Source organism: Rhinoderma darwinii, chromosome 11, assembly GCF_050947455.1.
Source record: "Rhinoderma darwinii isolate aRhiDar2 chromosome 11, aRhiDar2.hap1, whole genome shotgun sequence".
Taxonomy (NCBI): Eukaryota; Metazoa; Chordata; class Amphibia; order Anura; family Rhinodermatidae; genus Rhinoderma; species Rhinoderma darwinii.
Window position 1 is genome coordinate 71860206 of NC_134697.1, and position 15938 is coordinate 71876143.

The window sequence follows — 15938 nt, forward strand, 5'->3', positions numbered from 1 at the left end:
TTGCTATAAGAAGTATGCAGAGGAATTGAACCCCAGAAGAGCCCCAATAGGTTTCATCCATCTACCAATACAGGGGAAATCAAAAGTGTACCACTTGTATCATAGGGTTAATTATCTAGAGACGTTTTATGCACTTGTCTCAAATTAATAAAAAAATACTATCAAAATGGATAAGAGAGAACAAGCAGCCCTGAAAGGCTCAAAGAAAACCAAGACTTAGTGATCAGTGTGGCCAATAAAGGAGAGGGGATAGTTGTTCAAAATAGGGTGGAATATGAGAAGGAGGCCAAGAGGATATTATCATTTGCATCATATTATCAAGTACTTGAAGAAGATCCTACCATCATTTATAAAAAGGATTTTGATACACTGTTGGAACAGGCATACTCAAGGGGGCTTATAAACAAAAAAGAAAAAAACTTTTTGGTAGTAGAGAATCTAGCAACACCCTTTTTCTATCACCTCCCCAAGGAGCATAAAGATCTAAAAAAAAAAACGGGGCAACCCCATATATCGGGGATCTATTCCCTGACTTGCCAACTATCCCATTTAATTGATTTACACCTGCAGGATTTAGTGACTAAATTACCATATCACTTGAAAGACTCTACTAGTTTAATTAGAGATCTCAAGGCACAACAGTGGAATAATAACTACATTTTCCTAACACTTGATGTTACATCTCTATATTTCAACATTGAACATAAACTAGGTCTAGAGGCCACCAGATACTATTTGGACCATGAAGGCACTATGCCCGAGGAACAAAGCAATTTCCTAACTAAAAGCCTGGAATTTATCCTCACAAAAAATATTTTCAAATATAAGGATAAGCTTTACCACCAAATCAAGGGGACAGCGATAGGGACTAGGGTTGCCCCTAGCTATGCCAACTTGTTCATGGGTCGTTTTGAGACCCTACATATTATGCATGGACAGAAATACACAGACAGAATAGTTTATTACAAATTATACATCGATGATCTGTTCTATGGGCAGTGTCGATGGTGGAGGAATTAACGTTTATAGAGGGTCTCAATCTGAACAATTGGGGTCTAAAATTCACCCCCACGCTATCCAGAACAAAGGTAGTGTTCTTGGACCTGGAAATATTCCACAATAAGAACCTGTTTACCACTAAAACCCATTTCAAGCAAGTGGACACTAATAGTTTCCTTAACCTTCAAAAGTGGCCATTATAAAAAATGAACTACCAACATCCCATTTAGCCAATATAGAAGGGTACGAAAAAAATGCTCTTCTAAAGCCAGTTATAAGGCACAATCAAAGATATTAGACAAGAGATTTAAGGATAAAGGTTACCCGAAAAACGTAATACATAGTGTGTATAAAGATTATCTATATCACAAGAGAAGTGGTTAGAAACTAGAACTGAAAAAGTGTCTAATGAGGTGAAGACCTTTTCAGGGAACTTTATCACTACATTTAATGCTGGGAATAAAATACTATAGCAGCCAGAAGACCTAGAAAAAAAAATCCTCAAAAAACGACCCAGCTCTTTCCCCAAATTACAGGAGCTTTCATGTTTGGGAAAAAGCAATGTCTGTGCTGCAACATTATTAGCCATGTGAGTAAATCAATTACATTGTATACCACTAAAGAAGAATTTAGATCAAGACTTTCCTAAATTGTAGTTCAGACTTGTTATTTATGTGATTGAGTGTGAATGCGGTATTCAATACGTCGGACGCACAACACAGACTTTACGGTGCAGACTGAATGGCCATAGACAAAATACAAAAATAGGTTTTATGAAACATAGCCTGTCCAGACGTCTTTTTCGACACCATAAATCTAACTTTGAGAAGATAAAAATTACACCGATAGAAAGTATAGCAAAGGATACTCACAATCGTGGAGCTTTGCTGAATAAACGTGAGTCCTTTTGGATCTTCAAGCTCCAGACCCTCACTCCGGACGATCTCAATGAGAGGATTGAGACAGTATGAACCTGAATAAACCCATCTATTTGAGAATATTATTGAATTTCGGCTATCAGGACCGCACTCTTGAACACACTTTTTGCCCCAAGAAGTATAAATACAACATAGACACAAACATTCAACCTGGAAAGGCATAACAGAGATGAAAAACAATTCCTCCCTGTTATGGAATATCCATTTTCTTTTTGATAACTTGTAGGGTCACAGTTCTAGATAATCTATAGCTTGCATCACAAAACCCAACACCCCTATCCCCTAATAATGATAACAAAACATAAACATGATCAATTTTTCCTTCCATGCCTTGTTACTAATAATCGGTAGCTAGACTGATCTTTTGTCTTAGATGAGATCAGAAACACAGTTCTCTTATTCCACCAACAGTTGCCACTTGGCTCTATGATGTCTTTATATTTATCAATAATTTTGAGTCAACAGCGCCCCCCTGTGGAGGATTTATTGCCTCACAAGAAGGGAGCTGTCCAACCTTTCAGCAATACGCTGCTCCATCTATATATGCCGGCTTGTAACCGACGGAGCTGTCCAGCACTTTCAGCGATTTAGAGAGGCGTCCCGTGACAACCACAACGCTCGTGCCGCAGAATACAGTTTGTAGCCCCATAGGGTTTGGTTATAAGAAATATAAAAGTTCAGCTATGGTTGAATTAGAAAAATAGATATATATCAGTACAAATGTCAGCTATTAAATATGAGGACACAGAAAAGCACAATAATGGTTTATCTCTGATGTGAGATGTCTTAATTTTATAATGATTTTTAAACAATGTTTGTACAGTTTTTACATAATTTCAACATACTTTTTTAGTGTATTTGTACAGCATTATATGTTATCATCTTATTACTGTTAAACTTTTCATCAATTACCAACAGAGGAATGGGAATACACCACTCCCATTATCAACTGTCACCTGCAACTTTGACCCAGAAGTAGTTCCTGGTCAAAGGGAGTATTTAAGGAATCCATTTTTCCTAGTATTTCATAAGACTGATGAAGACCTTCGTCCTAGGTCAAAATGCGTAGCTTGCTGTACCACTATAGAGACATATGTTGTCCGTCACACATGTCTGTTTTTATGAAATAAAGCTATTTATATTTCCTACCCACGAGAGACTCTTCCATAACTTGGGTTTCGGCTTAATCTTCCACGCAAGTGCAGGAGCGCCTTCAACAAAGAGTGATTGTTTCTTCAAACCATTTGGAACCTAATCTCCACATCGGCTCCAGCTGACTTCTCAGCCATCGGTTTTCACTCCGAGGGCCATCAGACTGCCTAAGTACGGAGCACCAAGGCTTGGTGATCGAGTTGTGCCGACCACCTAGCACAACTCCAAAAGGTGAGTGTATTTCTCACACATACACACACTCCTGTTATCCCTATCCACCCGGCACTTATGGTATCACCCCGGATGAGTGCTCTGTGTCTGTTTTCTTTTTTCCCCCATATTACTGTCATATAATGTACTGGGAAATAGTTTTATGGGTTTCGTTGTTACGACATTCACCATGCGGTAAGAAAAGTTTTAACTTTATTCTGTGGGTCAACACAATTATGCCAAATTTATATGTTTTTTTTAGATGATATACTACTTTTACAGAAAAAAAAATTTTGTATCTTCATATCTTGAGAGCCATAACTTTTTTATTTTTCTGTCTATGAAGCGGAGTGAGGTCTTGCGGGACGAGCTGTACTTTTTATTGGTACTAAGTTGGCTTACATAGGCCTTTTTGATCACTTTTCATTAATTTGTTTAATTCTGGCATTGTGAATTCTTCTTTCCCTTACGTCCCGCAGCAGCACAATAATGGGGAATCTCTGCCCCTGTGAACTAGTAGGACAGATGGAATTTTTAATTTAATCAAACCAATCAACTAGAGTCTCCTCCCTACATAAGGACATCCAGCCCCTCCTACCATATTTTTTTTTTCTGTCCTTTGGACTTGGACAAGACGGGTTTGCCCTGCTTGTTTGCATTGTGTTACTGTTTCCATGTTATGCTGAACTTCTGACATTCCTGGGAGCTGTACTAAGGGTGTTTTAACCTTATGCAGTCTGGAGACCTGCTATTTAGTTTAGCTGTTGTTACAAAAATGCACCTTAAACTTATTTCCTCCCTCTAGGAAGCTGAGGGCGGAAGTGCCTGGAGAGTTCAGAGTTTCTCAGATAAGAGTCTTTGAGAAAAGTTTAGTATGAAGAGCAATTCCATTTGTTTATGTATGCATTTAGTCTGAACATAATGCTTCACTGCCTTACTATCCTAACAGGTAGGGTTGTCCCTATCTACCACTGGCAGACACTCTCTCTAGCTTAAACTCTGAGTCGCAGTTATTGCTTCCAAGTACAGCATCTATAAGTTAAAGTATGAGTCAATAGGCTCTTCGGGTCCGAGCTGACTAAAAGTTTAGACAGCTTCTCTAAGAAGAAGGCAGAATCATTACCACAGTCAGTTCAGATATTGCAACGTGAAACTCCCTCTGACATCACAGAAGTCGTCAATACCGAGGCAGACCAAGGTTCCCTAGAAGGGAATTAAGGTCCATAGACGTTAACAAAGTCCATCATGATGACCGAGCAGTATTGGGCTCTGCGTTATGTCGCATTTCCACCTGGAAGCAGTGATTCTGATTCTACTTCTGACACCAGAAGGACTAAACTCTGACACCGGATCCCTTCCTCCAACTCTCTTCTGAAGCTGGCAAGGTATAACCCTTCCTATAGTTGAAGATCAGGCAATCCGGCTATTCAATACACTTCCTCTGGAAGCATTTCCTGTACTGCTCCTTTACATCATGTCATCCTGGGTGTCTCCTATCTACAATTCCTAGAAGGAAAGTTATCAACCTCCTATTCTTCAGAAAGAAGAGACGTAAAATAGGAGACCATTATATCCATGGAAATGAGATGTCATGGCTTCTCTAGTCTTGAAGGATGCATGCCTTCATATAGAGATTTTCTGAGAGGCAGAAAAAATGGCAAAGTACAGCTGTGTAGATATGAGGCAGTGTCAAGCTTCCTGCAATTCACAGCTGTTTTTTTCAGGATCTCTTTGGTTCCCCATACCTTTTCTAAGGTGTTGACTGCAATAGCTGCCTGTAGGAACACAGGGGATACCTGGATGATTGTGGTTCCATACCTGGACAATTCATTTGATGCGCCACCTTCAAACTACTGTCCAGTAATTCCAACGCTGTTGGTTAATGAATTGGGAAAGATGGACATTGGTCCAGCAAGAACAAGGACGTTCTTAGGCTTTGTCATAAATTCCCAGGAGATATTCTCCCTACCGCCTGCTTGGCAGGAAAGAATATTGGCAGCGGAGGGGCTTATGTCCATGTCAGCAGCGCTGCAGAGGCAGTTCTTTGGGCCTCAGGACACTGGTGACCCCTCCAGAGAGAGACCCAGAACCGAAAGGTAATACAACCCAGGGTGGTTGAACAATAGGTGCACCCTGTCATTCCAAACTCATGAATCTGTCAGATGTGCCTAGTCCACAGAATTGGATCTTGTTGATTACAGATGCATCTCAACTCAGTTGGGTATACTCCTATAGTGGTAGACAGACTGGGCCTCAAAGAGTCCCCTCTAGAGCTCTATGTCATTGATCCTAAAGGAACTCAAAGAGGCAGGGTGGTACCCGATCAGAACCCCTTCTCAAGAAGGTGGGAAAGATCTTGATATGGACAGAGTTGAATCTACCCATCCTCTGTTTTGTATATGTAATGCTCTTACTGAGTCAAAGTCTAACAGTCCAGAAGCAATGTCTTTGAATCTAGAGATCTTCAAGCAGATCACCAGGATGTGGGAAGTGCCAGAAATCGATCTCATGGCCAACAGGTTCAGCACCAAGGTGGAAATATTTCTCTCCCTTTGTCAGGGTGACAATCCCTTGGAAGTGGATGCCCTGTCCATCCCTAGGAGGTTCAGGCTGGCCTACGTTTTCTCTCCGGTTTCCTTCATACCCAGGGTATTGATGAAAATCAGGCAAGACCAGTTCACGGTTAAAGCTAGAGATGAGCGAACTTATCAAAAGTTCGGTTCGGCTAGTTCGCCGAATTTCACAAAAAAGTTCGGTTCGGACCGAACTAGTTCTGACCGAACCTGTCACTTACGTGCGCCGAGCATGCTACTGTCCAGGGTGCTGATAGAGTTAATGGGCTGCACTAACTCTTTCAGCAACCTTGACAGTACATGCTCGGCGCGCGGAAAATACCATTTAAATGTAATAAAAAAATAAAAATTATACGTTCGTACTTACTTTCCTCCTGTCCGGCCTCCAGCGATGACGTTTCATCCCTTTCGCCGCTGCAGCCAATCACAGGCTGTAGTGGCGGTCACGCACGTCAGGATGACGCTTCATCCCACGTGACCGCCTCTGCAGCCAATCACAGGCTGCAGCGGCGACATGAATGAAACGTCATCGCTGGAGGCCGGACAGGAGGAAAGTAAGTATGAACGTATTATTATTATTTTTTGGCATGTATGTATGTTGGCATGTATGTATGTATGTATATCTGTGCATGTATGTTTGCATGTATGTTGGCATGTATGTATATATGTGCATGTTTGTATGTATATTTGCATGTATATATTTGCATGTATGTATGTTTGCATGTATGTATTTTTGCATGTATGTTGTCATGTATGTATGTATGTTGTCATGTATGTATATATGTGCATGTGTGTATGTATATTTGTATGTATGTATGTATGTTTGCATGTATGTTTGCATGAATGTATGTATATTTGCATGTGTGTGTATATATATATGTATGTATGTTGTCATGTATGTATGTTGTCATGTATGTATATATGTGCATGTATGTTGGCATGTATGTATATATGTGCATGTGTGTATGTATGTATCTATATTTGCATGTATGTATGTTGTCATGTATGTATGTATATATGTGCATGTATGTTTGCATGTATGTTGGCATGTATGTATACATGTGCATGTTTGTATGTATATTTGCATGTATATATGTTTGCATGTGTGTATGTATGTTTGCATGTATGTATGTTTGCATGTATGTATGTTGTCATGTATGTTTGTATGTATGTTGTCATGTATGTATGTATATATGTGCATGTATGTATGTTTGCATGTTTTTATTTTTGCATGTATGTTTGCATGTATGTTTATATATATGTGCATGTATGTAATTATGTTTGCATGTATTTATGTTTGCATGTATATTTGTGCATGCTTGTATATATGTATGTATGTATCTTTGCATGTTTGTTTGTATGTATGTATGTTTTCATGTGTGTGTGTATGCATGTATGTATGATAGTTTGCATGTATATATGTGTGTATGTTTGCATGTATGTATATTTGCATGTATATATGTGCATGCTTGTATATATGTATGTATGTTTGTATATATGTATGTATATATGTATGTATGGCCATGTATGATACTGTCTGCTGGCGCCCTGTATCTAAGTCAACTTCGCGGCAGGCTTCTATACATGGTATAACAGTCAGTATCACACATTAAACTGAATCTAAGCCTACGACATGTTTTATTTCATTATTTTATTTTTTTACAGGTTTGGTGTTTGGACTACGTCGGTTTCGAGGACTACTTCGATGACGGTTTTTTTTCTACAATAAAATGGTTAATGAGGGTTGTGTTGGGGGTGCTTTATTTCAATAAAATATTTTATCTATATCTTTGTCTTTTTCTTTTCAAATTTTATTATTACCACTTTAGTAATGGCCGCTGTCTGAGTGACAACATCCATTACTAATGCGAGGCTTAGTGTTAGCCGGTGCAGAGGCTAACACTAACCACCATTATTACCCCGATACCCAAAACCACCAGGGGTGCCGGGAAGAGCCAGGTACGATCCAGTACCCGACCATCTGTTGTGATGGTCGGGCCCTGGGGCGGCCGCAGGCTGGTATTATGAGGCTGGGAAGGGCCAAAAACAGTGGACCTTCCCACCCTTGTAATGCTAGGCTGCTGCTGCTGTGTTGTATCTGGCTGGTTATAAAAGTGGGGGGGACCCCACGTCATTTTTTTAAATTATTTATTTATTTACATTTTTTTTTAAAAAAAGACATGGGGTTCCACCCAATTTATCATAACCAGCCACATACAACACAGTGTTATTAGCCTGGGAATGGACAAAACCAGTGGCCCTTCCCACCCATGTAATGCCAGACTGCTGCGGCCTTGTATATGGCTGGTTATTAAAAATGTGGGGGACCCGTCTATTGCTAAATTTGTTAAATTCCAAAAAAAAAACGACGTGGGGGTCCCCCCCATTTTTATAACCAGCCCGATACAACACAGCAGCAGCAGCCTAGCATTACAAGGGTGGGAAGGTCCACTGATTTTGGCCCTTCCCAGCCTCATAATACCAGCCTACGGCCGCCCCAGTACCCGACCATCACAACAGATGGTCGGGTACTGGATCGTACCAAGCTCTTCCCGGCACCCCTGGTGGTGGTGGGTACCGGGGTAATAATGGGTGGTTAGTGCTAGCCTCTGCACCGGCTAACACTAAGTACCGCCTTAATAATGGACGCTGTCAATCAGCCAACTGCCATTATCTAGGCACTAATAAAGTTTGAAAAAAAAAACACAAAGACAATTCTTTTTTATTGAAATAAGAAATCCCCAACAAAACCCTCGTTAACCATTTTATTAAAATTTGAAAAAACGCAGATCTACGCAGTAGTCCAACGAATCGTAGACGTAGTCCAATCGGTACATCAAAATCTGCAACAACATAAAAAAACAGTTATCAATGTGAACAATACCAATACTTCTACTCACCTACACACATATATACACGCACACACAAACAAACAACCATACACAGACACACACATATATACACAAACACAACAAGATATACACACACACATAAACAGACAAACACACACATATACACGAACTCACACATATACAAACAAAAACACACATATCCAAACACACACACACACAGTTATACACACATACACGAACACATATACACAAACACATATACAAACAAAAACACACATACCCAAACACACATATACACAAACACATATACACAAACACACCCATATATACACACAAACACACACCCATATACACATACAAAAACACACACAAACATCTACACACAAACATATACACAAATACACCCATATATACACAAACATATACACAAAACACATATACACAAACACACCCATATATACACACACACACATATAAAAACAAAAACAGACAAAGTCACATACCCAAACACACATATATACACAAACACACACATACACAAACACGGTTTCTTTTAAATGCTGCTGGGGAACCCGCTCGATCCACTATATACGGCTGCGCTACAGTGCAGCATTTAAAAGAAACAGGATCCTGACCTGTCCATAGAGTTTAAGGCAGCACAGAGTATTTCAGGAGATGAGCGTGCAGATTCAGTGCTGCTGCGAACTCTGCTCTTACCATTACGTAGCTCTCAGTCTGTTACCTCTCCTCCACTCCTGTCCTCCAGAACACCTTCACATGATTGGCAAGTCACCACGTAATGGTAAGAGCAGAGTTCACAGCAGCACAGAGTATTTCAGGAGATGAGCGTGCGGATCTTGTGCGGGGTGGTGACTTGCCAATCACGTGAAGGTGTTATTGAGGACAGGAGTGGAGGAGAGGTAACAGACTGAGCTACGTAATGGTAAGAGCAGAGTTCACAGCAGCACTGAATCTGCACGCTCCTCTCCTGAAATACTCTGTGCTGCTGTGAACTCTGTTCTTACCATTACGTAGCTCAGTCTGTTACATCTCCTCCACTCCTGTCCTCTATAACACGTTCACATGATTGGCAAGTCACCACCACGCACAAGATCCGCACGCTCATCTCCTGAAATACTCTGTGCTGCTGTGAACTCTGCTCTTACCATTACGTGGTGACTTGCCAATCATGTGAAGGTGTTCTTGAGGACAGGAGTGGAGGAGAGATAACAGACTGAGAGCTACGTAATGGTAAGAGCAGAGTTCACAACAGCACTGAATCTGCACGCTCATCTCCTGAAATACTCTGTGCTGCCTTAAACTCTGTGGACAGGTCAGGATCCTGTTTCTTTTAAATGCTGCACTGTAGCGTAGCCTTATATAGTGGATCGAGCGGGTTCCCTAGCAGCATTTAAAAGAAACAGGATCCTGACCTGTCCACAGAGTTTAAGGCAGCACAGATTATTTCAGGAGATGAGCACGGGCAGCCGTTCGTTTTTCCGAGCCGTGCTCCCATCATGCACACGACCGTAAAAACACCCGTTATTGCGGGTCGTAATTACGACCCGCAATAACGGGCTCATAGACTTCTGTTACCCACGGGTACCTTTCCGTATTCTCACGGGAAGGTGCCCGTGCCGTTAAAAAAATAGAACATGTTCTATTTTTCTATTTTACGGGCCGTGCTGCTATAATTATAATGACAGCACGGTTCGCAAAAGCGTCCGGCTGCCCGTGGCCGGCCGGCCGTGCTCGTACTTACGAGTCGTAATTACGAGCACGGCCCGTAAAATAAAAAAATAGAACATGTTCTATCTTTTTAACGGCACGGGCACCTTCCCGTGAGAAAACGGGAAGGTACCCGTGGCTAACAGAAGTCTATGGGCCCGCTATTTCGGGTCGTAATTACGACCCGTGATAACGGGTGTTTTTATGGTCGTGTGCATGAGGCCCCGTAATGACGGGTGGCTACATGTGTGCACCCGTCATTACGGCAGCGTTGCTAGGCGACGTCAGTAAGGGTATGTGCACACACACTAATTACGTCCGTAATTGACGGACGTATTTCGGCCGCAAGTACCGGACCGAACACCCTGCAGGGAGCCGGGCTCCTAGCATCATATTTATGTACGATGCTAGAAGTCCCTGCCTCTCCGTGGAACTACTGTCCCGTACTGAAAACATGATTACAGTACGGGACAGTTGTCCTGCAGAGAGGCAGGGACTCCTAGCATCGTACATAAGTATGATGCTAGGAGCCCGGCTCCCTGCACTGTGTTCGGTCCGGTACTTGCGGCCGAAATACGTCCGTCATTTACGGACGTAATTAGTGTGTGTGCACATACACTAAATAGTCACTGTTCAGGGTGCTGAAAGAGTTAACTGATCGGCAGTAACTGTTTCAGTACCATGGACAGTGACTACCGATCACAGTACCTGTAAAAAAAAAGACGTTCATACTTACCGAGAACTTTCTGCTTCCTCCAGTCCGGTCTCCTGGCCGTTGCCTTGGTGACGCGTCCCTCTCGACATCCGGCCCGACATTCCTTGATGACGATGCAGCCTTGTGAGCGCTGCAGCCAATCACAGGCTGCCGCGGCCTCTGCAGCCAATCACAGGCTGCAGAGGCCTCTGCAGCCAATCACAGGCTGCCGCGTCAGAAAAGGTCGGAATGGAGGAAGAAGAGGGACTCGTCAACAAGACAACGACCGGGTACGTATGAAATGCTTTTTATTTTATTTTTAATCAGCAGCCTCTTTTCTCTATCAGTGATTGATAGAGATAAGTGGCTGCCGATTTGTATAATGTTTTTGACCGGGTTCGGTCAAAACGGGTTCGGCCGAACCCGGTGAAGTTCGGATTCGCTGCGAACCGAACTTTACCGGAAGTTCGGACCGAAACCGGGTTCGGTTGTCCCGGTTCGCTCATCTCTAGTTAAAGCCATCATACATTCTGGCCACAGAGGTCATAGTATTCCCACCTCATTCAGATGAGTCTGGAGACTTCCCCCAGTGCAGAACTTGGTGTCTCATGGCACTGAACTCTGCCAGGACCTGAAGACATTCAACCTGACAGCCTGAAGGTTGACCAGCCCCTTTAGAAGCGAAAAAGCTAAAGGACTCTCCAATCAATTCATGAAGACCTGCCCACAGTCCAGGTCTGGAACTACCAAGAAGACTTACACAAGGGGTGAATTAATTGTTTCAGCTTTATATTCCATTTAAGGAGTGGATAGTTGCAACCCGCAGCTTAACAACATCCTACACTTCCAGTAGGAAGGATTCGGGAAAGGACCCGACCAATGGCAACCTGCGATCGTATCGCAAGGGGCGTTGAGATTTTATTGTTTCTAGTCATTTAAATGCCGTGGTCGCTATTGACCGTGGCATTTAATGGGTTAAACGAGCAGGATCGTGCTTGAGTGAGATCCCACTCATTACCCTGAAGTGTCAGCTGTAACACACAGCCGACAAGCTTATTCTATGGAGCGGGCTTAGCCTCTTATGATAAGTATGAACTCCCCCACCCGACGTGCATCATATATTTGTATGGCGGATGTCGTGAAGGGGTTAGGCCTTGCCTCTTATCTTAAGAGGAGAGCTTAGTAGGAGCAGAAAGATGGCAGACCTCGAGACTCTATTAGGCCCCCAGGCTGCCGTAAAAACCATCAGCAATCCGTGACTGCGTCGCAAAGGGCCAATGGGCTAACGGAGGGGGCTGCCCCCTCTTTCTAAGATGCTTAGATGTTGCGGTCGCTATTGACCGCAGCATTTAGATGGCTAAACGAATGGGATCTGAGTTATCTCTGATCCCGGCAATTGCAGTGATGTGTCAACCATAACATACATCAGACAACCACTGAGTATGGAGCGACTCAGCCCGTGAGCCCACTCTATACTCCCCCTTTACGGCTGAAACAATAAAGTTACGTCATATGTTGCCAAGGGATTAAAAACCTGATGTGGGCCTTTTACGTTATGCAAACAATGTATATAAAGGAGTACCATTCTACTAAATAGCAGCAGTGTTATATGTACAGTATATTTATGTGTACAACTGGACAGTGAGTTGCAGCTGTATTTAGCAATCCACTAAAACAGTAGTGCTTGGTAGGGCACCATGTCGCTATTAAAACTAGTAATCACTACCCTCCTGACATGTTTTGCCATGAACCGACATCTTCAATGGTCAAGGGGCTAATTGCATCACTGGATGGGGGTGTGGAAACCGAGACAAATTTATATATATATATATATATAAATATAAGTGTGGCACTGTGTTTTATTTGGGGCACAATTTGCAGCACTGCTGTTTTTTGGGAGACACTATATGTGGCACTGTTATTTAATGTGGGTTCTATATATCACACTTATTTATGGACACACTACTTGTGGCATTATTGTTTCAGAGGGTGCAGTGTATGTCATTATTTTTTTTCAGGGGTGCAGGGTGTGAGATTATTGTTTTTAGGGGGGTGCAATGTGTTACATTGTTTTTTTTAGGGGGTGCAGTGTGTGGCAACATTATTCTCAGAGAGTGTAGTGTGTGATAATGTTATTTTTAGGGTGTGTGGTGTGCGGCAATGTGTTATATACAGAGGCAATGTGTGTGGAACTATTATTTTTAGGGGGCTCAATGTGTGAAATGATTATATGCAGGGGAATAGTGTGGATAGCACTATTATATTTAGGGTACAGAATGTGTTCAGCACTATTATATTTTGGGGGCACAGTGTGTGTAGAATTATTATACTCATGGTGCACAGTTTGTATACACCATTATATTTAGGGGGCACAGTGTGTATAGCACTATTATACGCAGGGTGTATGGTGTGTGCAGCACTATTATATTCAGGGGTCACAGTATGTTTCATACTATTATATTTAGGGGGCATAGTGTGTGTAGAACTGTTATATTTAGGGGACACAGTGTGTAGCACTATTAGGCTATATTTATGCCAGGGTCCGGGTGTCGGACGGTAAAAACTGACGTTTTGGTCAGTTTTTCCCGGCCGTGTTTTCGTTTTTAATGGCCGATTTTGACCCGTTTTGCATCCGTTTTTCACTGTCCATTTTAAAAACGGATGAAGTTTATTTCTCAATTTTTTTGGTTACAACCCACTAAAAACACCCACATGAAGGTCACATGATCGCCCAGTCACCATTTTCTCTTGCTTTCAAAGTATATAGAGCTTTGTCTGATCCCTCAGCTTCCTTGTATTAGTTTCCGGCTTTTCCTCTGCTATTTTTTACTTGCTAACATGTCCTCACAAGCACTGAACCGTGTACTGCAGCTTTTGCTGATTTTTTGGCTATTCGGACCGCAATTGCAGATGTTGATAGTGCCACAGTGCCCCCTGTAGGTAGTGCCACACAGTCCCCTTATAGGTAGTGCCACACTGTCCCGTTGAAGGTAGTGCCACACACCACCCCCTTTTAGGTAGTACCACACACCACCCCCTTGTAGATAATGCTACACCCCCTCCCTGTACACAGCGCTAAACCCCCCTTTCTGTAGATAGTGCCATTGGGACTACCTCTAGGAGTGGAATCCCCAGCCAGAGTGTTGCCACCGCTCTTGCCGGGGATTTCAAACCTGGAAGTCCTGTAGCTTTTCTAATATTGATGACGTGCCGACACGGCCCCACATGACTGAGGGCTTGCTTACTGTGCTATTCGTGTCGGTGTGTTATCAATGGCATGACCGCAAGGGGCTGTCACATTGCCTATTGCTGGAGTCCCCGAGCAGATCATCAGCTAGCACTTTGTTTGAGACTCCAGCAATGCTCCCAACATTTGGTCAGTGACTTTCAGGGGTTTTCTATCGCGGGAGTTCCTGAGAAGAGCAGCTGATGCTCTGCCCGGGGACTCCAGCACTGCTGCCAACGTCACTGTCGGCAGCAGTACTGGAGTCCGCGAGCAGAGCATCAGCTGATGCTCTGCTCTGGAACTCCAGCGATATGAAATCCCTGAAGTCACTGACCATATATGGACAGTGGCGTCGGAGGCAGTACTTGGATCCCTGAGTAGAGCATCAGCTGATGCTCTACACGAGGGCTCCAGCACTGCTGCCGACGTCACTGTTTGACACATCGGGTTTGAACGGCACCATTTAGGACCGAATTTTAAATGAAAGTATATTAGTAAGTGACTTGTTTTTACATAAAAATATGAATGAAATGCAAATTTTGGTTCCCGGATAACCCCATTAATGTGGCCTCTTTTACCCTTGTTGTGTAGATCCAAATCACCATCGGAATAGTGACATCTAGAAATGGGTGAAACAATACTATATTAATCAAATTTGGTTGGAATTTCACAAAAGATTTGGATTTGGTGAATTCTGAAACTTTTGTGATTCGTGGCATATGAAACGCAGCAAAATTGCAGCCGTTTTTCAGATTAGAAAAAAGATTCCATGACCACAGATGGGCAGTTTTACCAAAATACACTGCGGTTATCCCACCCTCTACCTATATATTTTGCTGTCATTTTGACCTTAGATCATAGCTTGGCATTAAAGAGCTTGAAAGGGGTTTGATTTTATTTGAATGCAGACCTAGAATATGTTAAAGTAGAATATTGTTTCCACCCAGATACTCTGTCTTATAGAGACAGCTGGGAATACTGGGAACAGATTTACCTATACTGTACAGATGCACCTTGGAAGGTTTACAGGTAGTCTTAAGGCGGAGTCAATGGAGTTGGTGAAATCCACTCAGGATAGGAACATATAGACCATGTGAAGTTCTGTCTCCCTGTACGATCAGCACTTAACATCCGGAACAAGATAAGTTATATCATATGTGTGCTTTCTGTGTATGTATATAAATATAAGTATAATACCATTACAACATATTTTATATGTGTACATAGAGATATTCTAGGAATCTTATGTGGATTACTAATTGTCAGGCGCCGTATGTGACTTAGGTTATAAGTGTAGTACCTGGAGACCGTATAGGGTTGGGGCCTGGATTTATATTATATATACATACTAGTGACTATAGTGATTATATATAAACATGTGACTAGTAATGTGCAAAGTGCCCAGGGAAGGTAAGATAAGGAGGTGGCTCTGTGTGGTTGTATTCTCTATGTAATGTAATGTATTTTGATGTAATATGTATTGCTTGTCACTTCTATGTTATGGGTAAAGTAAAGTATTTTTTTTATATATTTAAGTATCTGTGAGGCCTGTATGTTACTCCTGTG

At 42.2% G+C, this 15938-nt stretch overlaps 1 protein-coding gene across 3 annotated transcripts in view; it reads right to left on the reverse strand.

Moving 5' to 3' along the window:
* Positions 1–15938, reverse strand: part of LOC142663242 (rap1 GTPase-GDP dissociation stimulator 1-B-like) — a 150784-nt gene that overhangs the window by 66762 nt on the left and 68084 nt on the right. Inside the window, exon 3 of one of the 3 annotated variants that reach the window (XM_075841738.1) lies at positions 1872–1972. The exons of the other annotated variants lie outside the window; for them this stretch is intronic. Coding sequence (XP_075697853.1) covers positions 1872–1972 — 101 coding nt within the window. The remainder of the gene's footprint in view (positions 1–1871; positions 1973–15938) is intronic. 3 annotated transcript variants of the gene reach the window in all.